Below are 25,176 nucleotides of genomic sequence, written 5' to 3'. Positions count from 1 at the left end.
TCCTCTGTTTTACAGAAAGATGCAAATTATAGATTTTTCCACAAGAAAGATGTGTCTGTTTCATAACTACTTTAATTTCATGGAAAGATGTTCACACTTCTATTTAAATTTTTCTCAGAGTTTCTTCAATGACTTGCAACAACATATACCTAGAAGTAATACTGCCTTGAAATTTATTTGACAAAATTTTACAGGCCAAATTCCAACAAAATAAATAAATAAATAAATAAATAAATAAATAAATAAATAAATAATATTTTGTTAGAGGGAACACCAGACAAACCCAAGGAGGCTGTGTTTTGTTTTTAACACAAAACAAACCAAACAACCACCTTATACTGAGTTTAAGATTTTAGAGCTAGTGGGTTTTTTAACTGCTTAAATGATTTCGAAGGCATGCTCCTAAAAAGGACTAGACTTCAATTACTGAAAGTATCCAAGTCAATATAGCAATACCCATTTACTCCTTCAGATGATTCAGTCCAGAACATTTAACACTAAACAAACACATTGGCAATGCTACGGTACAAGAGGGCATAAGGTAACTCAAATTTGGATCATTCAGAAGAGATTACAGGTTTTTGAAAGGGGCTAGGGGAGGAGAAAGGGAGGTTATGTTTCTTTTTCATACTTAAAACATTACCTCCCGATTACCTCCCCTGTTAATCAAAAACATTCTGTACATTCCTTCATCTTAGAAAGTAATCAGTAAAGCAGACCTATCTAGCTCTTAAAAAAGAAAAAAAAAAAAAGCTGGAGGTAATAAGTTGTGAATCATAGTGGTTGTTCCCTTCCAAATAAAACATCTGCATGGGGGAAGGGAAAAACATAGATTTTAATAAAACTGCAGAAAGGCAATCAAATGCCCTAGTTCAACAGGGAGTAGCAAGCATGTGCATGGAGATTGAGATTTGTCCTTGTAGCATTTAATCCTACTCATATTGTGCAATTCACCTCAGCACGGTCAGAGCAACCACAACTCCACTCCCACTGGATGGAAAATTCCACTCAGGCTTAAGAGAGACTGTTCAAAAGCCTAATTACCAATCTTCCTCCTAAGCCCCGTTTTGCTCGGAGAACTGCTCACTTGCTTGCAAACTAAGTATTCTGCTCATCCTCTCAGAGCAACAAATGAATGCCATTTGAGGGTTGAGCCCTGGAAAGAGTCTAAAAATCAGTAATGATTTAAAGCCACCCTTCCTCTCTCCCTACCACGTAAGCAGGATCTATCCTTGACAGTGTCACAGCAAGAAAAAACTAAAAATCTCACAATAAATTGTAGCAATTAGATGTTATAATTGCAATAGGCTACCGTGTAATTATATGTATACATAGATGTTATATAATACAATTCTGTATTGAGCAATTCGAAGCACCTGTTAATACATACAATTTAATGTCTCAATGAACGTGGCCTTTGGCATCAGGCTGTCTCTTTGATCCCAAGTGACTACTTCACAGCCATCTTCATTACTGCCTTCCAAAGAACAACCAAGTGACTAGGAAAAAATATTTTAGTTCATCTGCTCCTGTAGAAAGGAAATTCACAAGCAGAATAGAAGGGAAAACATCAAGGTATTTATCTTTCCCAGGTAAATCCCTGGTATTCACTCCAGCTAATGCAGAGTGAACTGAAGATAATCATGGTATTCACAGAACAAAGGCAGAAGAGCTGTACATGGAAATGCAGTCACTAATATCACATCGAGCTATCTCCTAAATGCATTCTACTGCCATGCAAATCCCAAAGTATTGTCCCCTGGCAACCATAAAAAATGCCAACGTTTTGCTACATAACCCAAGAGAAACCCATGTGTGTACACTCAAATACAATTTGCTGTCTGTAATATATATGTATTTTATTTTGGGCTTATACCAGAATCCAGAGTGCTTATTGCCACATTCAGAGGAAAGCAAATGGAAAAAAACATCCTTTTGTACCACACCACTCCTCTTTAGGAACACAGTCACTAATAGTAGTTAAAGGAGGGTAAGCCCAATGTCTTAAATGTTTCAGGTTCTTCTTGCAAAGGTTTTGTTGGGTTTTTCTCCCCACATCTTCTGGAAGGATTTAAACAACCACAAAAAGTAATTGTGACTACTGTCAAAGATTTTCTTTGCTGGTGGTGTACAGACCTTGCTAAAAGTAGTAGGTAATACAAAAAACAAAACCCCAAAGATGTAACCAGAAGATTATCAAAGGTAAATCTATTACTGACGTGGGAAACTATGCCTAAACATTCTACTGGAAAATAAACATAAGCTTTCTCTGGTGTAGTAACAAAGGCAAAAAGACAACGTTAGTTAATGAACATAACCAACAAATACAGCTTTAAATGTTTCTCCAAGAAGCATTTCAGATTTTAATGTGGCAAGAAAAAAAAAAGAAAAAAAAAAAACTTTTAAATGGCTAAACAGTGCATTTAAAAACGCTTAAGGAGTTTTTACTTAAAAAAAAATAAAAAATAAAAAAAAATTATTCTTGAGAATTCCAGATAAACATCATAAGAAGCAAGAGATACATCACATTTACAGTGAAGAATAAGCAGGCTGTTATTTTTTTTTTTAAACTTAAATCTATCAGAAGATCTTAGGGTAGAAATGACTTTATCTCCAAAGGAACAAGATCTGGCACAGAACTTTCTCAGCCTACTGCTCTGAAGCTTTCACAAATATAGCAAGACTTCCTCTCAAATAGCAATTATGCTTATTTTCCCTCACCCACCACAGCCCTGTCCCCTTATCAGGCATCCCATCCCACACCAGCATCATACAGAAAAGCAAAAATATCTGTTGAGTCTTTCAATATGACCACCATATAAATGAAAGTTACACTGTATAAAGCTGGTAAAGTCATCTTAGAAATATATTAGATATAGGATAAGTCCACCTCTATGCAGCTATGTAAGTACATACAAATAGGTGGATATGGAGCTAGGTATGCACATGCACGCACCTACAAAAAATATTAGTGAGTTTATAAACTACTGACTATTTATGAGTTACCAACAACCATTTTGCGGGACTGAAAAATACCATCAAGAGTTTAGCAATGCAAGATTTGTTTTACAAAGCCAGTCAAGCTCATCAGTTTACATCTACCCCCTCTCTGGCAGTAATCAAGTTTTTGCAGATGAAAATTTATGAACAAGTCACACAATGGCTTGCATGAGCTGAAATTCTTTCCATTCCCCTCAAACAAGACTTAATAAGCAATGAAAATACAACCAATCAATACCAGTGTTTTTCCTTTAAGAACGCTTAAAGCTGAAGAGAAGCTTTAAAAAGGCATTTCATTAAAAAAGCAAACACACCCAGAGATTCTACAAAGAACTCCCATTATATGAAAAACTACCAGAGAACTACCTTACCTGATAATAAATGGTACAAATGGTGCCATGCTGAGTGCTGAGTAAGTGCCATCCATTGGAGATGGATACAGCTTTCCCAGGATTAAAAGCAAAAGGAACAAACTTGGATGGATTTTCAGCTCTTCAGCTTCACTAAAGAAAAAAGTAGGAAGAAGCATTTGGTGAAGTAAGTATCATCCTTCATGCTGGTCTTGAGACTCTTCCACACGCACAGTACTCTTCAGCACTTCTGGTTCAAGAAGATGCACTAGGCAGACCATGGCAAGATGCGCAAACTTTGCTAGGATCAAACATGGCATCAGATCTAGGGCACCATTGAGGACTCCACTATGAAAGCAACTTAAGGCTGTGCTGCCTTTCCTATCCTACATTGTCCCAAGCCTCCTTTATCTGTAACAATGGCGAGCTGCCCTTGCTTTGAATTAGCATTAAACACCAGAACAGGTATTGTTTCTCCAAGAGCTGAGCAATTGAGAAAGATGAGTTACAAAAAGATGGTTTGGAACAACAACAAAAAAAGAGTCTCTCTCATTTGAGAAAGAAACATGCATTTGGCAAATGGCTGGCTGGATTAAAGAACAGCTCTTGTCATCAAGAGCAAGTGGCTACTATTCATGCTGTAAAAACAACCAGAAATCCAAATAAAAAAATCAACAACTCCTTATGTAGTTAATGAAGAAAAAAAAAAAAGCAAGCTTTAATTTGCACTGAAAAAAACATTCAAGGACAGTATCTCAGGCAACAGCTTTCTATCTTTTTCAGTGTAAAGACTTCCAAAATTTTCTAGCAATGACACTGTCAACCTTCAAGCTGTCAGGTAAAGCAGACTGCTGCACAGGATACATGCACTAGAGCAGGGACTGCACAACATGCAATGACTGTCAAAACAACTTCTTCCCAACTATTCACCACAGACCCATTAAACAGACAGCTGAAGCTCTCCTCTAAATCAGCTGCTGAACTTCCACAGTTTATACCATAACATTTTAAGAAAAAACAAAGGCAGTACTGGTTTACTTTAAAAGTTCATGAACCTGGGAGTATTAACATCAGCATCATCCTTAACTGTGTCATCTGCATTGATCAAACTGGAGCTCTCAGCCACCATTTGTGGACTCAGTAAAAAAAAGATCAAGGACCTTCCACAAAGTCAGTGTGTCACAGTCTAGAAAGCGGTCATTTTGGGTCACACTAGGCCTATGACCTTCTATCATTTAAACATATTAGAAAGTCTCATTAAAAGTGAGACAGTTGAACAACCAGTTTCTGTCCTGCCCTGAAAAATATGCCTTCTTTAATACCTGATCCTAGGAATGCAGCAACTATAGGGAGGAATAAAAGCTGCTACTAATGACTCAATAGTACTTCTTATTCCAGAGCCTCACTGTAATGTGCAAGTTGTAGGAAAATGGCTTAGAAAAGCACTAGAAGAGCTACATAACTTCAAGAACACTGATGAAAATAGCAGCATTATGGTATATGTGACAACTCAGTTTAAACTTTACATTGCACTTTATTATTGTAAAGCTTTCAGAGATATCATCTTACCTGTTTGAAGTGTTGGCTACAACCTCCAACTGCTTGAGAAGGAAAGGATAAAGACTTGGAAATCGAGAGAAAAACTCCCTTCCTGTCATTCTACAGAGGGGAATGAAGAAGAGTTACAGTTAGCATTCTGCAGTAATTAGTTACGCTCAAAATACCGGTTTACTTAGTAGATTTCTGATGCTACGGTGAACTCAGAACCAGAAGAACCATGCACTCACAATGAACTGCTTTCAAACAAGACAATGTTTTCATAAAAATAAGAGACAATACATCATCGTTTATCCAATTCCAGTAACTCTGCCTGTATGTGTGCATGCTAGCACTTCGTCTGCTGAGCTGTTCAGGCCTTTCAGGAAATAAATAAATAAATAAAAGGAGTTTAGCCCGTTTAGCCCCTTAATCATGCTAAAAAGAAAAGACACAGCATCTTACATTCTGGCACCATTTTCACAACATACTGGTTGATCAAGAGAAGACTGCATTTGCTTTAGTATACAGCTCACGTACCAAACAGCTAACAAAGTGTATGCAATACATTCACTAATAGTCGGTCATATTTTACTGATACTGAGAAGTATTTCAGAATAATAATTCCACGTGTAAAACACAGCAGCAGCCGTGGCTGACCTTCCATTAGCTCCCTTCACAGTGCTGCCTCCAGCACGTGGCAAGGGTGATGCTTCCAGGCCACAGGCTGCCTCGCACAGCCATAACCACCACATTCAAAACAGAACAAAGCACCGATACCTATCAGCTCACTACTAGCCAGAACTAGTAAGTCAGCAGAGTTCAAGCCACAACTGCAAGTCAACCCAAGATAAAAAGAGTGAGGAGAAGTCTTCTGCTTTTGTTTGCTTTATAGCCTGACCAGACAGAGGACAACATCATGGTTTGTAGGAAGACATCTAGCATCTTCTAAGCAGGAACGACCGATAGGTTAGGGAAGTTCTAATTAGATGGATGTGCTATGCAGATGAAACAGAGTTCCTTCAAAAACAAATAAATAAAAGGCCAACAAAATTTACAACAAAAAAGCCAGCTACAGAGTTTACTTGCCGCGCGATCAGCTAGGATAATTAAGTGCGTTTTAGCATGACACCAATGCAAGGCTTTAAACTAGCAAACAGATCCAGGTCTACAAAACAACATGGTAAGATGGCAAGACTAAATGTTTGTAAAAATAAGCACAAAAAAACAAAAGTAAATCAGCACGTGACAATTATCAGCAAAGCTTCTTCCGGCAGTCAGGCTTACCCACAGGCCACAAAATAAATACAGTGAAAAAATTGCCAGACGGAAACAAATGCTCAAACAAAGAGGTACATACAGGAAGCTTCCTCTAGGCACGTACAAGCAGTACACTGAAATGCTGCAACTAAAAGCATGACCAAGGAGTCTGCAATAGCTATTGGGACTACAAAAAAAAAAAATAATAAATCAGTTAAAAATGTGGATGAAAACATTCTGACTGTGAATGAACTTAGACTGAAGTACTAATGAGGATGGTTTAACACACCAGTACTGGTAATCGGTGGTTATTTAAACAGAAAACACACATGCACTTTCTTCTCACACACAATGTCTGCCAGCCACCAAATTCTCCTAATGTCCGACAGGCAGATTTCAAAACTTTACTTCTCCAGCTCATCTTCAAAACACCTTCAAGTTTTCCATACATACATGTATGTTACGTAGCAAGCTGAAGACAAAAAAAGAGCCAAACAGCACAAAGCAAGAGCTACATAAAAATATGAAATCAAAAAGCTCATGGCATTACATGTAAAAGCTCAGTAAGATGTAAAACGTTAAAAACTCTGCATTAAAAAAAAAGTCAATAAAAAGATGCTTTAACATCTCCACCTCTTGTGCTATTCAGTGCATCAGGCAAAAGCAGAAAGTAGGCTAAGTTTCCTATGGAAAGTAGGGCCCCTGGTCAGAAGCTTAAGAGAAGACTGCATGCAAGGAACATCTCATGCAGCAACTATTTTTGAACAGGCTCGTTTTCTGTATGTTAACAATTCAGTAACCAAATTTGAATCAATACTACATATGGAACTGAATATTCTTACAAAGGCAGCCCTAAAATTCTTTGTCATTAGTGTAGTTTCATGAACCTTTTTGACAGGGAAAGCAAACAGATACTGCATTGGGTAACTTACATAACCTCTCCCTGTTCCACAGGTTACGTGAGGGGAGAAGATAGTCTAATCAAAACCATTAATCAGTAGGTATCTGCAGAAAAGATGCCCAAAGGCATTTTCAGGAAAAAAAAAAAAAAGAGAGAGAGACAACTGCCTATGAGCAGCCTGACTGTCCAGCAATCGTTTCAAGATCATCTTGTTTCAGAGAGGAAACAAGAAAGACTCCAGGTTAGCAGAAATGCTACAGAATGACAAGGCTTTGTGAAAAACACAGAGCGCTGACTGGAGTGTGAATCCAGTGCCTGGGAATGTCAAGGCGGGGAGGTTTGTAATGAAGAATCAACAGAAAGCAAACCAGCTAGAGTGAGTAAAACACAGAGGTATTTAGTTGTCTCATTTTTGATTGCTGACCGTGCTTGCTGTTCCTGGAAACGTGCACGCGTTATTAGGCACGCACAAGCGACTGTGTACAGTAACTGAGAGTGAACAACAACAGAAAATGCAATGGCTCAGATGGTCAAAAATGTCCGTGACACCGAGCCACCTATTTTCTGTTTCATCAAAAGCGTGTTGCTTTGAAAAGTGAACACCAGCACTTTAAGGTTTGGCTCATGCATGTTGGTGATATAAACAGACCCGTGCATGTGTACACACGCACAGATACGAGCTAGATTTCGCAAGTAATAACTTATCCGTATCTTTAAAAGGAGATAAGTACTTGATACACCCATTTGTAAAGGAGTATACCAACCAAATCTCGACTGAAACAAATCACAAAATCAGTTAGTGGTTCTCATGGAACAAACGTTGTCCTCCTTTTCTAAATTATATCTGACAGAATGATAGATTTAAGTTGTAAGTACAGAAAACTATTCATTCTTTCCGTTAGTCACAAACACAGTTCAAAAATATTTTTGATGTTATAACCACCCATAGTTAAATCCTTAAGATCAATAGCTTGCAGATTACAAGACTTTAAAGCTACCCTCCCTAAAACATGTTTATAAGAGAATTATGAACAGCCTTAAGACAATAATATGTCTCTCAAGTCCAGCTGAAATCATTTTACATGGCATCAGAGCTCATCTTTGACGGTATCATAAACTCTCTAATAGTAACCCAAAAGTAGCACAATTTCACAATTTCAAATGGGATTACTGAGATCTAAACAATGGATTGGTGGAAGGTTATTTACTGAAATAGGAAGCAGTGTAATGAAACAGGAAGATTATCAGTGGGCTGACAATGCTTACAATAAATCCCCACTCCCCAGAGTAAAATGTCATCCAAGCACACAGTTAAAACAGTGGTTAAAATCAAAAATCCCAGAGATAAATAATGGAAGGACTCTTATCTTCCTAAAATAACTTGTAAAAAATCATTTGTAAAACCACGTAAATACAAAATACTTTTGTATGTAAGTAGGAAGGAATATGCAACACTAATGCCTCAGATTCTTCACTTTAATAAGGTGAATACTTGGTCACGTGCAAGCAATTCAGCAGAAAGGGCAGGTAAGAATTTAGAGCACCATCCCAAAGAATCAAGTTGCACTTACCATTCCTAACTATGAGCCAAACTAACTCTTTCTCACCTTCGTCTGATCCAGAGTCTACTCAGGAGGGAAAGATGATGAGGATGACAGCAATAAAGGAGTTTCAGAGTACATAGTGTTCACATAAATTGGCAAAAAGTTACTTTGAAGGCATGGGATGCAACAAAGGACAGAATCTGATTCCTAGCAGAAGCATTTGGATCATAACAGTGAGTCACAGCTAAATTAACCAAAATCAACTACTAGCTCTAGTAGTAAAATTTAAAACAGAAGATGTAACTGAAAACAGATTGCAAATCTATAAAAACTTTAGGGAAAAGTCCATTTTAAACCATAAACAAGAGTATAATTTACAGCTTTGCTACTGCTTCATAGGAAAATTTTTTAAAAATATGTTTTTTTCCTAGACTAGAAGCCTTTATTATATTCTTGATTGTCATTAGCTCTTCTATTCAATTGCCCCTGGACTTTTATGTGTATATACACTTTTCTTTTTTTTTTTTTTTTTTTTTTTTCCCCTTTTATGACTTTTCAGAGTAGAATCTTGGGTGGCTTGCAGTAAGATAAAAATAATGTATGTGCAAGTTTCCATCTCATCTCCTTTGCTTATGAAGACAATCATAAGCATATCATCAGACTTCCAGAACCCAATTCGTAAACGCTATGAAAAACCACACAGTGACCAGAGATGTCACGTTATTTGTCTGAGTAGCGACTTAACGCTGTATAGTGCAAAGGTTGGTATCTGCATGTATATACGTAGTGTCTTTTTAATTAAGTGTTCTATCTTTATCCACAATAAGCGTGTGAATTATTTAACTGCATTTCAAAACCATTTGAGAATAAAAATGTGGATGGTGCAATGTTCTTTGTCTAAGCTGTGCTGTACACTTAAGGGAATACTCTAGATTAAAGTTCTGCTGTGACACTGGGGCATACGTATCACTTTACTGTGACATGTGTCAGAGATTACCTGCTTCTGTTCTTTCAGTGATTTTTCTGAAGAACTAAAGGCTCTATAATCTTGTATCCTGCTTTTAGTAAGTGACATGTTAAAGAACATTTGCAGTAAATCTGTTCGTATTTCATTTTAGCAGTGCTGAGATTTAGAGACTACAAATCTTCTTAGGGCAGCAAGGGTCTTTGGTGTTCATTTTGAATTAAAATGTTGCTAATGTCTTGTTCTTTATCATTTATTAAGAAAGTAGATCCCCTGGAATATATAAAAAAAATACTTCCCTATTGACAGACATTTAGTTCAGAATAAACAAAATAAAGAAATAGAAAGCATTTTCTTCAACTATATAGGAACACCAAGAAAGAATGGATGACATTATTTTATAACAGGGTTATGGCAAAGAACAAAGCCTGTTCAGCTATACATGCTCTAAGTGTTAAATGAAGTGTTTGCTCCCTAAGTATCACTGAAGAACCTGACAGCTTCATTTCATGACAGGACAACTGAAGGTTATAATGCACGGAAAACAGAAGTTATCCTAAATGAAGGAGAAGCAAAATTCAAGAATTTACCACAACCAACTTAAAGGATAACCTCTATGGTGAATTTTAAAACAAGACAGAATAGTATTACACAACAGGGAAAGCAAATATATAACATTTTAAGTTATTTCCAAGTGCTGGTGGGAAGAATGATTCAGGAAGCTACAGACCTTCATTCTGGCCTCAAGAATATACAGGAATTTATGGAAAATATAAACTTGAACAGATAAGGAAATAAGATAAAGGAGAATGAAATGCAACATGCAGAAATGTTCATAACTAAATTGTGTCAACTTGACCCATACCTTACCAGATAATCATTTTCCTAGACAAAGGAAATGAAGAGATTCTGTAATACATGTCTCCTGAATGTTATACCAACAAATGAAATGCTTGAAATCTGCAAACATGTTATTCAAAATTTGCTTAAAAGGAGAAAGTGTGAAAGCTCCAGCAGCTCTGAGCAGAGATTCAGTTCTCACATCCTTCCTTCACAGTTAAAAAAACAAACAAAACAAAACAAAAAGGAAACAGCAAGAAGTAGCCTGAGGAAAAATTTACATAACATTGACATAATATTTCCATGAGGTCCACAGTGGAGTTACAGCTTTGGTTTAACAGATTAAACTCTAGGTATCACCTATACAAGTGACCGTAAAATATATGACACACTGCAGCTAGGGTAAGCTATTAGATAAAACAGTTAAGTTAGAGAAGGAACAGGGATTAAAAGAGACCCAGAAGAACATGTTTGAAGCTGGACCTAATCTATTGTAGGGACCAATAGTGTTAATTGAAGACCACAGTAAGAGAAATAAGGCAGTGCCAATGAAAATCCATCAATGAAACAAAATTCTGTCCGTAGAGAGGGAAAATTAAAACACTACAAAACAAAAAAACTTAGGTATCTTTGAGGACTGGAACCATAAAAACACAGGAAATTAATGGAAGACAGAAAGATTGCATGTATGAGGTGTATGAGGACTAATTAAAAATGTGTTTCAACTTGGACCTCATCAGCTGGAAACAGCGAAAGGATCCAAGCTTGTACCACTTGGTATCTCAGATCCCTCATCAAGAAGAGGAAGAAAATGGGAAAGAGTGATTCTGTAACACATCAGTTGTGATCCAGTCAGCATGGACATGGAAATATTAATGCCACACTGCAACAGTCAGGTGGGATGTACTTGAATACATCACAACTAATTTCCAGCTAGGCGAGATGCTTTAAAAAGCTGCTCGCATGACCAAGGGAATAGAAAACAAATTTTTGAGAGGAGATTTAAAGACCTCAGCTTGTTTTGTCTGGCAAAATTAACATAGAAGGAATATATGACTGACATCCACAAATACCTCAAGGGAAGCATCAGGAGAGAAAATAATTATTTAAAATAAAGGACAATGCTGGCATAAGAACAAATGAGTATTAAATGGCCATGAATAAATATAGGCTGCAAGTTAAGTTTCCAATGATCAAAGCAGCAGGATTCTTGAGAAGTCTTGCTTGAGAAGAGGGCATTCCCGGAGTCTTCCCGCAGGAATAGTGGGAAAAAGCAAATTGTTTCTCAGATGAGAGCTGATCAGTTCATTAAAGAAACAGTATAGCAAGCCTGGTTATTAGAAGAATTCAGTCAATGCTCCCACAAGACCCTTACTGCCACGTGTTCCTATGATTTTGTGCCATGCTGATCCACATGGAAATTCCAATCCTTGCTTAAACATGCAGTTCAAACGGTGCCCAGTCTTTTTCTCATATCCTACCCTTCCTGTCATCAGTCAGACTAAGACAATATGCAAGCAGATTCCAAAACACACACATGCGCACTGGAAGAGCACGGAAACATTTCTCAAACTTCTTTAGAGAAGTTTCAGGTACACGGTATTGTAACTTGCTTGTATTTTACTCCTTTCTTTTTTAAAGGAAATTGAAGTCTGCACTGTGTTTCTCAACAGTCAAACAGGTGGCTCACACCTCCTTAAAACATCAAAACCAAAAAAGCCTCCAAAAGAATTGCACTAGCATGTTTCACTCGAGGAAAGGAGGGAGCAGAACCTTAAATTTATCCCAACATGACTGCATTATGATCAGCCAAGGAGGTAGTCCACAAATTCCAGGCCAAGCACTAGAAATGGAGTTTGGGAAGGGAGTGTACGTGCCATTGAAAAGAATCCAAAGCTGCCAGGTTTCAGAGTCTCACATCCATTAAAAAAATAAATAAATAAAAAAATAAAACAGAGAAACCCACCTAAAGAAACTCATCTGTAAATGCAGAGAGCATCCAAGAGTCGGATGAGTACTCAAGTAGATGAAACTGAAGCAGATTTGTGACAATTGATAAAACAATTCTTTTAACTTTAAAACCACTTCTGGAATCTGTTTCTTTGTATTTCATAGGGCAAGCAGTTAAACTTCTTATTTACTATGGCAGCAAATTTTAAAATGGACTGGAAAACACTAAACAGGTTCAGTTTATCCCAGCTTTCTCATTTCGAAGCTGAGGACATGGAACATGATCGGCAGTTATCGGTGGCTGCGTGCTTGCTCACTGGCCGGTAACCAGTAACATACTTCATGGGTCAATACTGGGGCCTCTACTTGCTTCAACATTTTTATCAACAACTTGGTTAATGACATAGAAAACAACTTCTGCAAATCTGTGGACAACATTGAATTATGGGGAATGGATCGAACACCAAACAGTAGAAGTTCAGTCTAGACAGACCCTGAGAAACTTGAGGTTTGGGCCAACAGAAACCTCATGCAGTTCAGCAAGGAGAAAGACAAAGTTTTGCACCTGGGCTGAATAACCCCGAGCATCAGCACAGGCTGAAAACCAGCTAGCAGAGTAACAGCCCCGCAGCAAAGAAGCTGGGGGTTACAGTGGATGCCAAGCTCTGTGTGAGCCAATGGCACGTTCTCATGGCAAACAGGCAAACCACAGACTGGCCTGCGTTCATTAGGATGAACATGGCAGCAGATCAAGGGAAGTTATTGTCCTCCTCTACTTGGCACGCCGAGGCTGCACATGGAATCCTCCATCCAATTTTGGGTTACCACACTCAGAAGAGATTAGAAGAAACAGGAGGGGGTCCAGCAAACAGCTGCTCTGATGGACAGGGTCTAGAGTACTTGCCCTGTGAGAAGCTGAAGGAGCCAGGTTTGCTCCATCTGACAGAGAGAAGGTCGTTGCAGACTGTACAGAAAGAACTCATGGTCACAAATCACAGCTTGGGAGTTTTAAATTGGGCAACAAGAAAAAAAAATGCACTTAGGTAAAGGAGAGCTGCAGCACGTCACACAGAGTAACTGTGAAATTTCCACATTGGAGATCTTTAACTCATCCGAAGCCACTGCTGACCTGATCTGTTGTTGCTTAGAGTCAGACTTGGAATGGGAATCAAGCACCCCCCTTCCAGTCAATGTTTCCACGATTCCACCAAATACATTCCACTCCAGCACCACGGCTTTAAGCATGTCTTTTTATCAGATCAGTCTCCTCATCTTCCTGTATTTCTATCCCCCATCACTAGCTACTGCAATTTCAGCAAACATTAGCTCCTGTTAAGAAAAAGATTCTTGAGATTTACCCATTTTTCAAAAAGTGCTAGTAATTTGGTCTTAGGTTCAGCACAACGTACATTGTAATACGTTAAATACCAGCTTGATATGAGATAAAAATCACCATTTAAAATAGTTTAATTCATAAGTAGTATATAATTATGAAAGCTCTTGATTAGCAGTTCCTCTGAATGACATCGAGACTCATCACCACTTCTACTAAGAGCCAAATATAACAGCAACATGAAAGATCCTTTAGAAATAAAGATTTTATGTAGATGTCCAGAGTTGCACTTGGGATAAAGTTTTTTAAGGAACTTATCAAAGACTTAAATTTCTGAAATTACATCTTTTCTCAGGAAAAAGTACTTTAAAACAAACTTTCCACATGCATTTACAGAGAATTTTAGGGCTTACATAGAAGAAAAAATAGCCACATAGTTTTGGACAGAAGTCTGGAGAGACGGAATGAAGCTGGAAAAAAAAGAATTCTAAAAAAGGTGCAATGTATCAGCTAATAAACCCAAGAATAAGGATATAAAATATTATTGCATACTTGTTTTTCTAGACCTACCATGATACAGGATGCCTGTTCAGTGACACTAAGTGCCAACAACTCTGTAACCTTATCAAATTAGTTACAAATAACGATTCAGGTTTCGTTTTTACCCCACATGAAATGAAAAATACTATGAAGGGGATAGAAGAATCATCATAAAGATTTTGGTTTTGCACCTTCAATAAAGATGCAGTGACTCTAACTACAATAAATTTAACATTTGTTTTACAAAGAATTAAAAATACCTGAATCCCAGAATGGTGAGCAAAATAGTTTAAGTTCACTGACTTGAAAAAAACATTCTTTTATGCTGCACAGCCCTAAAATAAATACTTAAAAGGAACTAAGAATATGCCACTATATCTTGGTTTTCATTTTCCTTCAGATAGAAGTGCTAGAATAAACATTCTTACTAGTTTACGTTGCTGTGTTTTTGTGAGGTTAATAACTGAACTGTCAATCAAAACCTATATAAATACAGTAGTTAAATACCTTCTGCTTTAGAAGCACTTTTATTTACAGGAGAGCTAGCCAAGATTTCCAAAGGACTGCATGGCCTGGTTTGCTTTGATCTCTTAAGTACAAGTTTCTTTATACCTCTTGTTTTGCTATTTATTATACCCTTTGTGTAATCAGGTACGGAAGGAGCACCTGTGTAGAACAAATACTTCAGGAAAAGTGTGACTGAGAGGAGTAATTATGCAACACACAGTTTACTAAAATAACTAGCAAGTCTTTCCAAAAGCACTATTGTTGTTGTACCAGCAAGAAAAACAAATGCACAATGGGCTCACAATAAAAATAGGGAACATCAACTAAATCCAACATCACATATACAACCTGGTACCTGTATCAGGATATTAATCAACAGCAAATATATATTTATATATGACATATAAATATATGTAAAACCATATAAACAGTTACAAATAAAACATCTATAATAAATAATTTAAGAATTATTTTTCTGAAGCTTGAATGGTATTTGCATGAGTGTGTACAGGTGTGTGTGTATACACACACACACACACAGAAGTATTATCTATGTATCTCTAGAAAGCCTCTAATGTTTCTGAACAATCACTGCCTGTGTAGCTATTATCTTTAATCTCCTGCCACAAATTTAGCATTGTAAATTTTACCTCCAAACAACCCACACTATTCATCTCTATATGGGAATATTCTGGGAAGAATAGCTGCTTATCACTTAGTATGGTGAAGGTCATGAATAAGTGATGCATACGTTATGCATGGAACAAAACAGAATAATTGTATCAATTCATATTAATATATATATTTTTTTTAATCACTACAACAGAAACTGCATTATCTACTCATGCAGTTAGGCTTACAGTAATTTTTGTTCCATTGAAAACATTTTACTCACTTGATAGAGGCATTATGCCCCTAATTCATTTATTTAAGATGAACGGATTAGGTTACCTCAGGCCAGCATTAACTTTGGAGAAACTTTCATGCAGGTTGCTTTATCATATTCAGCTTTTCTCTGGCTCTAACTTAAGACAGCATATTATGAAGTTCCTCCCTGTTGAGGAGAGCACGGACACACAGTTGCACACGCACAATACTGTAAGTGTGTGTTTAGGTCCTAAAGATTTGGCTGGGATTTGGGTGTTTTTATGACTCTGTGTATACAAAATAGAACTTTGAAGTAAAAATGGTTCTGCAGGTTTTCCATATTTCACACAAATACATGCCTTGCTCTCCTAAAGTCAGCAGAAATCCTATAGGAACATCCTCAGCCTCAAGAAAAACAGTCATTTTTTTCAGCTGCAAGGGATTTTAGAGTAGAGTAGGGAAACAAATAGAGTAACTGAAGTAGTAACAAGCAGGGGGGAAGAGGGGGGCAAAGAGGGGGACACATTTCTTTAGGAGCTTGTTCTCAATTTGCATCTGTTTCTACATAAAACTTTCACAAATTTTATCCTAAATTTACAAGTTAATAGCACCTTATCATCATTCCTATTACAAAGGCACTTCAGAATAGGAAGCTTGTTCAAAATTGTGTTTAAACAAGCATATTGTTATTGAATTGTTAATCAGTGAAAGCCAGCATGGTTATCTGATTCAGCCTGAACTTTTGCATGTTTTCTCGAGACAGCTCTGAGATTAAGTCTTCTAAATCTGTCAAAGTCAATAAAAAAGAGCCTGAGCATTAAAAACAAAAAAGCTGAGCAAAATATATGTGGCCTATTTTTGGCAGACAAAAAAGGGAAGGTTGTTTTTTTTTTTTTTTTTTTTTTTTCTCCTTTAAACAAAACAACCCCCTCACAAGACAATTCTATGTCCCAAATCCCAAATGACTACTTTGCAAGCAATCACGGTTCACTGGAACAGCCAAGGTGGCAAGGAGGGGACAGGCTGCAAAGTGTGGTGCACAAGGAGCTAGAAGCAAAGTACAGAGCAGGGGCATTTAATCGGCTCAGACAACTCCTGAAAAATCCCAGTCATGGACCCAACACTTCAGCTGCTGTGGAAGCAGCACTGAGGAGATCCAAGATAAAGCAATCCCAACCCTTCCTTCTGCAGCACACAGTCCAAGAGACACAGAGCTCAGAGGCAAGCCGTGCTTTCACCCCAACTGAAACTGTCCTCAGGGCTGCCCCATTTTCCAACACCAGTGCGCCATCGCAGCTTGACCAGATTAGTGCCACCAACATTTGTGAAGCTGCAATTCTAAAGTGGCTTGCTGAAAAGGAAAATAATACCAGATAAATTTAACTCAGGGATAATAATTTGGAAAAGAAAGGTTTGCATTGGGGTGTTCCATTTGCAGTCTTTTCCTCTAAACCTTCACAGTGTAAACTGCAGTATCTTAAAATCTCAGTGTTCACACAAAGCCTTAATGTTAAGGAACAAGCACATGTCAATATGCAAGAAAAAAAAATCAGTGCTTTTAAAAGTTAATTTAGTCCTATTTAGTGACCTTCAAGCGTGCAAGCAGCCACTTACTGGAAGTGCTGAACACTCAACTTGCAATAAAAACAAAGAAAGTAGAGGGCAGTCATCCACGTTGGCTGCCTCACAGCCTGGAGTGCATCTTCAAAGCCTGCTCATATCTACATAGTTTTCATCTACCTTATTATAATTACATAAGTTTCTCCTTTTCAAGTGCTTAAAGTTATCGATAGTCATCAACGTTTACTGATTGCTATCATGAAAATAAAGACTTAAAGAAGTACTATGTAGATGGCAATAAATGCTCATTTCTTTCTAAACATATTTAAACCAATACTGACAACATGGCTGCATTCATACTCATTTTCCTAAAGGAATGAATATTTACTCAACGTAAAATGTGTGTTGACAGCTTCCTAAGTGTTTTTCTGCATATGCATTTTCCCTTCACTAAAATCAAAATACCTAAGACCTTTTTTCCCCTCAAAAATGCAAACTGTATTATGCACCAGTTAAGTTACTTCAGGTAAAAATCATGAGGTTGCACTGTACCATTTCAGCCTTGCTTACAACACAGCTTTTTAATCAAATGAGTTAAAGCTTTTCCTTACTCAAACCTCCTCCATCAAGGTCAGAAGCCAAGTGAAATCCTCCCCCTGCTCTTTCTTTTAACCCCGGCCTCTGAAGCCATTGGTTCTTCTTTCCGAGGGTTTTGCAACATTCATATGCCAACCCAAAAAACTTCAGTTTTCAGATAAGCCAGGACAATCCCTTTTTATTGCTCCAAAGACTGAAGCATGCCTTAGTTCAAATGGCAAACTGCCTCCAAGACAATTTCTGATTATGCCCATCCTTGAAAAAAGATAAAAGCCAGAAATAGCAGATATTTGATAAGAACAGTCTTGTCTAGTAACAGGCAATAGCGTATTTAATTAGCACTGGACTACAGACCAAGAAGGCCTGATATACAAATATACACACGGACACCTGCGTGTGTATAAAGGTATGCATGTATGTGTATATACATATAGCCCCTGTGGAAGCATGTAACAATGTAGGTGAAAGTATCACTACTACTACTATAATGTATTTGGCTAGAAAAGAATTCCTCTATGATGAGAAATTTAATTACATTTCAGAATTAATTTCAGTTAACTTTATATGTAAATTATTTTGACTTTCATGTACAGATGTGCATTAACTATCACAATATATATTCCTTTTTATTTTTAGAATCTCTTCATCTCTTCATATGACGAAAACGAGCCTACATCAACTAGAGCAAACATTTACTTTAGATGAATTGTGATCTGTACCAATGCTAAATAATACCCATGGGGGAAAAAATACAGAATAGAAAGTACACGCTATACCCCAGCTTCTTTAGAAGTGAACGGGATCAGCAAATCTACGTTGCGAATTGACTACACAAGAAGACTGGAAACAGCAATTTAATCAAAACACGAGAGGCAAAGCTCATCTGCCACAGGTGGCTCTCCGGTCTACCACACTCAGTGCTGTTCAAAGACCTACTTCAACAAATTTGTACTAAGCCATGTGCAGTACTTGGGTTTTTGACATGTTCCTCAGAGTGGTGCTTCTGGAGGACCAGCATGGCTAGGGAACGCAGTGAGAGAATGCACTTGGAGCGCTGGGGCCACAGCAACTGGCGAACAGGACTAAAAGCTGAATGGCAGTGGGGCCGGAGAACGGGTAGAAGTTGATGGTACGGTAGCTACTTCAGTATTTTGCATTTGTGTGGCTAAAAATTCACTTAAGGTCTCACAGATCTGAAATGATCACAATGTTTAAGAAATTATACTTCCAAATAAAGTAAACAGAAACTAAACCAAACCACCTTACAGGTGTTAACAAAAACATTTATAAAATGCAAATTATCTGCAATTCAAAGCATCATTTAGCCAACTATGTATGCATGCATCCACACACAAAGCAGTGTTAAAATTTTTGATACAGTCTTTCTCAGAAAGAGAAAGAAACAGAACTAAAAAATTTCTTTGGTTCTAACTTCTTCAGTAGGAAAAAATGCTCGACCCATAGAGTTGTACAGGGCACTGTAACGAGTCTTCACATGCTTTCTTTTACTTATAAGAGCTGCATGCAGTTATTTTTCAAGTATTAGTTTTCCAACTCTTTATTTCTTTACTCATGCTGAAATTAAAAAGACACAGAATTTAATGAAAACGGGATATGACTGCATCTGCTATACTGCGTGATGTGGAGTAGTCCCTTCAAATTTCCAGTGAACCATTAAGAGTGAAGCTTGGCATCAGCACAGAATTCTGCTCAAGAAATCCCTTTCCCTCACTGCCCCAGTTCTCCACTCCCCAGCTGTGCCAACACAGCTGCTGCTGCGAACACGTGCAGGGGACCCTCAGCAGAGCCAAGAAGCAGGAGCCACGATGTGTAGGTAATCATTTCTTCAACCAGCGTCTCCTCAAAGCACACACCAAGCTTCCAGAGAAGGGACCTTCTTTAGCATAGTTTAGTATTGCCTTGTCCTCAGAAAGACAATTCTGGTTGACCTTCCTTGTACCTGCTCCAAGACCAAAAAGCCCACTCAACGTGCCCCTTCTGCCTCTGCTCAACAGTGCGAACAGACACCGCAGATGCAACTTAGAACTTCTGCCAGCAGACTTAAGAATCCCCCCCTCAATCTCTCCCTGAGATGGGGGACCTCTTTGCACAGATTTTTTTTCTATCGCAAATGGACAACATGACACCAGAATCTGGGGAAAGGGGAACAAAAGGCATCAGCAAACAAAAAGCAGCACAAGACTTGATAGGCCTGTGAGTTTTGTATAAAAGGATACTATGTGTGAAACTTTAGTGGAGATAAAATAAAAAGCATAAAACAAACAAAAAATAGTAAAGTAACACAGAATTAGAGTTAAGCTGCCAGTACTTTTCCAGAAAATCTTTCTTGCTGAAGTCTACACAAATGTCATCCCCTCCCCCCCAACTGTATCAACTTCATAAGAACTCTTCTTGAGAAAATGACCACAAAGTCAATCTTTTTCTGACAGAGAAGCCCAGCAACAACGCAGCTCCCTGCTGACACGGGACAGATTTAAAACCCTAAAATCAGAAGGGCAAACTGGAAACCTATGCATGGTCCTGATGGCTGCCTCAGCGTTTTAGTCTGTGTCTACAGACAGACTTCCCCTTAATGCAAACAGAATATCCTGCAGACAGCAGAACAAGCATCTCAAAACCGGCTGACTTTCACACAAGCTCCTGTAGATGCGAGTTGCCGAAATGCTAGTTCTTTTTAAGTTAAACTGCCACATCTAAAAGCAGAAAAAAAAGATCACTTTGGTTTAGTATATGAATTCTGTTCTGGCAAAACACTAAACAAAACAAGATTAGCGCTCCCCAAGAGAAGTGCCCAAGTGCAGTTGCACGCCAGGGACGTGGCTGCACACAGCCGTGCAGCAACGGTGACACCTACCGGTACCGCAGCACCGACAGACCAACCTCCCTACCTGCACGCCTCAGGCGAGCTTCAGTCCATGGCTGCTGGTGTAAGAGGGAGAAGCAGTGCAAGCAGAAGAGCCAAACCACCTCTGCATCGCTTTCCTTCTAAACTAATACCTCCAGTAGAGATAGGAGTCAAGCTTGAAATCAAATCACCTAAACTATGCTGTATGGCCTGCAATTGCCTCCGTTTCACACACACACACAGAATCACACACAGAATTTCTAGGTTGGAAGAGACCTCAAGATCATCGAGTCCAACCTCTGACCTAACACTAACAGTCCCCACTAAACCATATCCCTAAGCTATTTCCATACCTGCTGCCTCACACTGGCCCTGTTTTGCAGCACTGACCACTACACAAGGGAAACAACAGAACTAACAACATACAATGTTTAATGAAAAAGTGCAAAATGAAAAAAGAGAAAGAAGCCAAGCCAGCTTTGATATCTTTTTTTTTTATCTTTTTGATATCTTTTGGTCAAAGTGACTACAAATTACCATAAGCAAAAAGCTTCAGAGAAACAACTTGACAAAGCCAGTCATATAAAAAATTAACATAGTTTGTAAGGAGTTCAGATGTATAGGAGTTAGCTTTCCTTTTTTCTGCTGTTTCCCCAACAGATGCATTACTTTCTGCAACTCCACAAACAGCAATTGCAGATTACACATCTCACCATACTGCTTGTATTTGAGAAGTCAAGTCTACCCTCACACTGCAGAGGCTAGTGGTGAGTTTTTCACTGGGATACAGGTTTATAAAAGTTGAGGCTCATATCACTTTCAATAAGGGCTCAATAGAGAAATGAAAAAATAAAAAAGGTTTTGTTACAAAAACAAAGCAAAAAGACAAGAAATGAGAAACGTTTGTTATTGCTCTATTTGGCTTTCAGGGGTTGTGGAACTGAATTCCAGGTTTAGGTGAAAAGCGATTTAGGCGTAAGACAAAGCAGAGTTTATTTCAAGCAGTAAGAGAAATGACATTTCAAATCACTTCTGGGGCGAAGTTATCTTCTAAGGGAAATCTCCCTCTAATGTTTCACTTATATTTCTTCTTCCCACTCACATATGCATAGTAACTAATTTATTTATTTTTTTAAATTACACCTGAAATTAATTAAGTAGTTTGAAGAGCTAAAACAGCGCCACCACAGACCATCATCATCCCAGGACATTTGGTTTCTTATCATGGGCAGGAGAATTACATTAGCTACACAGAAAAGGAATCACTGTATAACGAATAGAAATGAGTGGAAATTTTCAAAGGTAAATCGTAACATTTGCCTTCTCTCAGAAATCTCACACCTTGCCCGTTATTTGAAAATTCACTAGGAATTTCTGAAATGGTTACCATAATATCCATCGTGTGACCTCTCTGTGGCCCCGCAGACTCATCAAGGAGTATTTTTAATAATAAGTTTATTCTGTGTCTGGGGTTATTTTTGCATCCCTCCCAGTGCAGGAGCCTCAGCTACAGAGCACAGGGCATGGACATGCCTCATTTGCCGCGGAAGCTAAAGGAAGGGCCTAAAGGCCAAAGAAAACAGGAGGGTGGGAGAATGCCTACTTCCAACAGCCAGCTTCTGCTTTTCTGCTTGTGCACGAACAGGAGAGCTAAGAGAAATGGAAATGCGCATGACTGGGAAGGGTGTTAGAGTCAGAGAAAAATTGTCTTACATAAGAAAGGGAGACAGTAGAAGACCTGCTGCACAACTACAGAGGTCAAAGGTAGAATACCCTGGAAAAGAAGCAGCTTCTTAAGCTGGTATTTTTGGAGCTTAGAGGAAAGAGATGTGTAGGAGGAATAGGATGTTCTAGGGTGAAGTGACTAAAGGCAAAAATCTCAAATTAGTATGGGTAAGATTACCTCCAGGCCTGCTCTAGAGATAGGGGACCACACAAGTGACTACTGCCCCTGCTCTTCTTCAGCCCCCTCTCTCTCAGAAGGGCCATAGGCCTAGTCTATGGCCACAAAGGACATCTGTGAGAGACACAGATACCCACACCTCTGAGCAACATTTCCTTTTTGTGAAGTCACACGTGAGTACAAACTAACTCTTGGTGTTTAATAGCACATATTTTTAGCCCTCGAGCTTATTTCTTGGCAGTACAGTTTAAGCAAACCTAGATGTTTTCATAACATCATGATTCAAATATATCCATAGAGCAAGCAACATTTTCAAATTGTTTTTGGCTAAGGTCATGTTTTGCAAACTTAAAATTGGTACCAAGTGAAGCTTACCTATTTTTTTTGGAATTTTCGTCTTTTTCTCTTTTAACCCCAAAAATTCTTGTAATCAGAGCACTAAAAAGAAGGGTAGATGAATTTCTTACCTAAAGGAAAAAAGAATAGAACATGTGGTTTTAAAAATTCCTTTGATTTTTTTTTTAAATTTTATTTATTTTTTTTTAATACAGACACTAATGTAGAAAAGAAAAACAGCTGAGTGAAGGACAGTGCATGCCTACTGTTCAGGGATTAAAAAAGAGAAACAAGGATTTCATAACATTTTTCCTCTCAGTCAAGATGGCACTAACAGAAAATCAGATTTTGGAGATGTCTATCTTTAACATAGGGGATGTATCTAGATTCTACTGGTTAAAAGGATTCCACCTTATGCATGGCAGATCATAAAATATTCTACCTTCACATTCCATATGGAATGCTCTCTTATTAAAAAGTAAAGTAACAGTGAGAATCAATGAAAATATACTTACAAGTTAGTAATACTGACTCAAAATGTAATAGCCAGATGTGTTCTTATCTAGAAGGCAATCTTTGTCTCTACTTTTTGTCAGCATCAGCACTTCACATTACAGAGGAAAATCCAAACAAAACCAAAAACTGAACAAAACCATGACTTTTTTTTTCAAGTCTACAGTATTCTTTATTGTATCTTAAAGTACTGCATCATGTGACATTCCAGTAACTGCAGTACTATCATTTTCAAATGTAACCATAGCTTCACAGAAAAGCACCACTATAAATACTGTTACATCAGAAAAGCAAAATTAAGAATAAACTTACTGCCCAAACAGGTGACATAAACCCTAGAATTGCAGCTTGTATTCCATCTGCAACATAAGGCATGATGTTTTCACCTAAACGTGTATCCCTAAACAGTGCCCGCAGGATATTTAAAGCATGAACCTGTGGAGGTAAGAGAAATACAGGAAAAAATATAAGTTCAACCAAAAATCTTAAACCTAATGAATGTTAATTACCATAACAACATGTGTTTAGTATGGAAAGGTGTAAACGTGCACATGGATTATTTTTGTTTCACAAGAATACTAAATACAGAACACTGTTAAACTAATAAATTAAAATGCTCCAGCAGAATACACTGATAAAAAACAATTATGGTTTAAAAATATATTTGTCTAATAAATACAGTGCAGGCATTACAAGAGAAGGCCAGCATTCTTTTTTCCTTAGCTTATCATGGCTTTAAAAATAACTTTCAAAGTTTAGAATCATCTTTTCCAACATTCTTGACATGCAATAGATACTGTGAGAAAAAATAAACTACAGCTCACAGGAGGACAGTATTAAGCTAAAACTGACAGCCAGGGCTGCTTTACCATATGGAGAATTTTCTGATATTTCTCTACTCTCTGCAGGGGAAGGTGGTAATCTGTGTAGCTTCACAGACTTTGACAAGGCTACATAAATTTCTACCAGCAGAAGATCTGGCAGAGTCATTAGAACACTGTTAATCTTTGTGTTTGGAAGTCCAAGCCACGTTTTGTTGACAATACATTTAAATATTTGATAACTGCATTTGAAAATAAAGATCTTGAATTTACAATTATTATGCATTCCAAAAATATCTATTTAAGTTACAGAAGTTACTAATTGTGCTTTAAAATTACTTTTCATATAGTATTTCTGCTGCATAAAATATGGTTTATGCAACCCATTTGTTTAGTCTAAAAGTAAAAATAATGCTTGCTTGTTAATTTCCTTGTAAAAGTTTGCTCATCTGCTTGTTGAGCAATACACTACAAGCAGTAAACTGATCACATAAATTCAAAATGGATATGACTGTATCTGTTATACTAGAAAAAACTATGAAGTTATGTCCAACCCCCTTTAATATTTTATGCATTTGCCAATTCCAGCGATTCTATAACCTCTGCTTGTCAAAAGGTTTTAAAATCCAGCCATAGACAATAAAAACAAATTATTATTAAAAGCACTCATAATCTCCTTAATTGTTCGAAATAATGCAAACAATTTTTTTTGACATTTGCCTTTTGATGAGATGCTGTATTTTACCTGTGGAATGACACTTGATGACTCATTCAAAGGTGCAGCCAAAGACAGCAATTCTTTCATGGTCATTTTCAGCAAATCTGCTTTGCTCTTCTTTGGTTCTGAAGCTAACAAAGCCTACAGAAAAGTTAACAGAAAAACCCTGTTATTTCTAGCTAGTTTTGTTTACTTCTAGTTCTGCTCCAGGTTTCTGTATTCACCATAGTGCTGCCTAGCTTCTGACCATGACTGAAAAAAAGTTGCAAA

The 25,176-nt window shown here is 37.7% G+C and overlaps 1 protein-coding gene across 2 annotated transcripts in view; it reads right to left on the bottom strand.

Moving 5' to 3' along the window:
* THADA (THADA armadillo repeat containing) overlaps positions 1-25,176 on the bottom strand; it is a 163,331-nt gene that overhangs the window by 103,854 nt on the left and 34,301 nt on the right. For both annotated transcript variants that reach the window (XM_082757389.1, XM_082757388.1), the window contains 5 exons: positions 24,934-25,047; positions 23,680-23,802; positions 22,894-22,985; positions 4,920-5,009; positions 3,372-3,503 (listed from right to left, as the gene is read on the bottom strand). In XM_082757389.1, the coding sequence (XP_082613515.1) occupies positions 3,372-3,503; positions 4,920-5,009; positions 22,894-22,985; positions 23,680-23,802; positions 24,934-25,047 (551 nt within the window). The remainder of the gene's footprint in view (positions 1-3,371; positions 3,504-4,919; positions 5,010-22,893; positions 22,986-23,679; positions 23,803-24,933; positions 25,048-25,176) is intronic.

The sequence above is a fragment of the Aythya marila genome (genome assembly GCF_965140915.1).
Source record: "Aythya marila genome assembly, chromosome: 3".
NCBI lineage: Eukaryota > Metazoa > Chordata > Aves > Anseriformes > Anatidae > Aythya > Aythya marila.
This window is presented reverse-complemented; position numbering and strand designations above follow the sequence as displayed.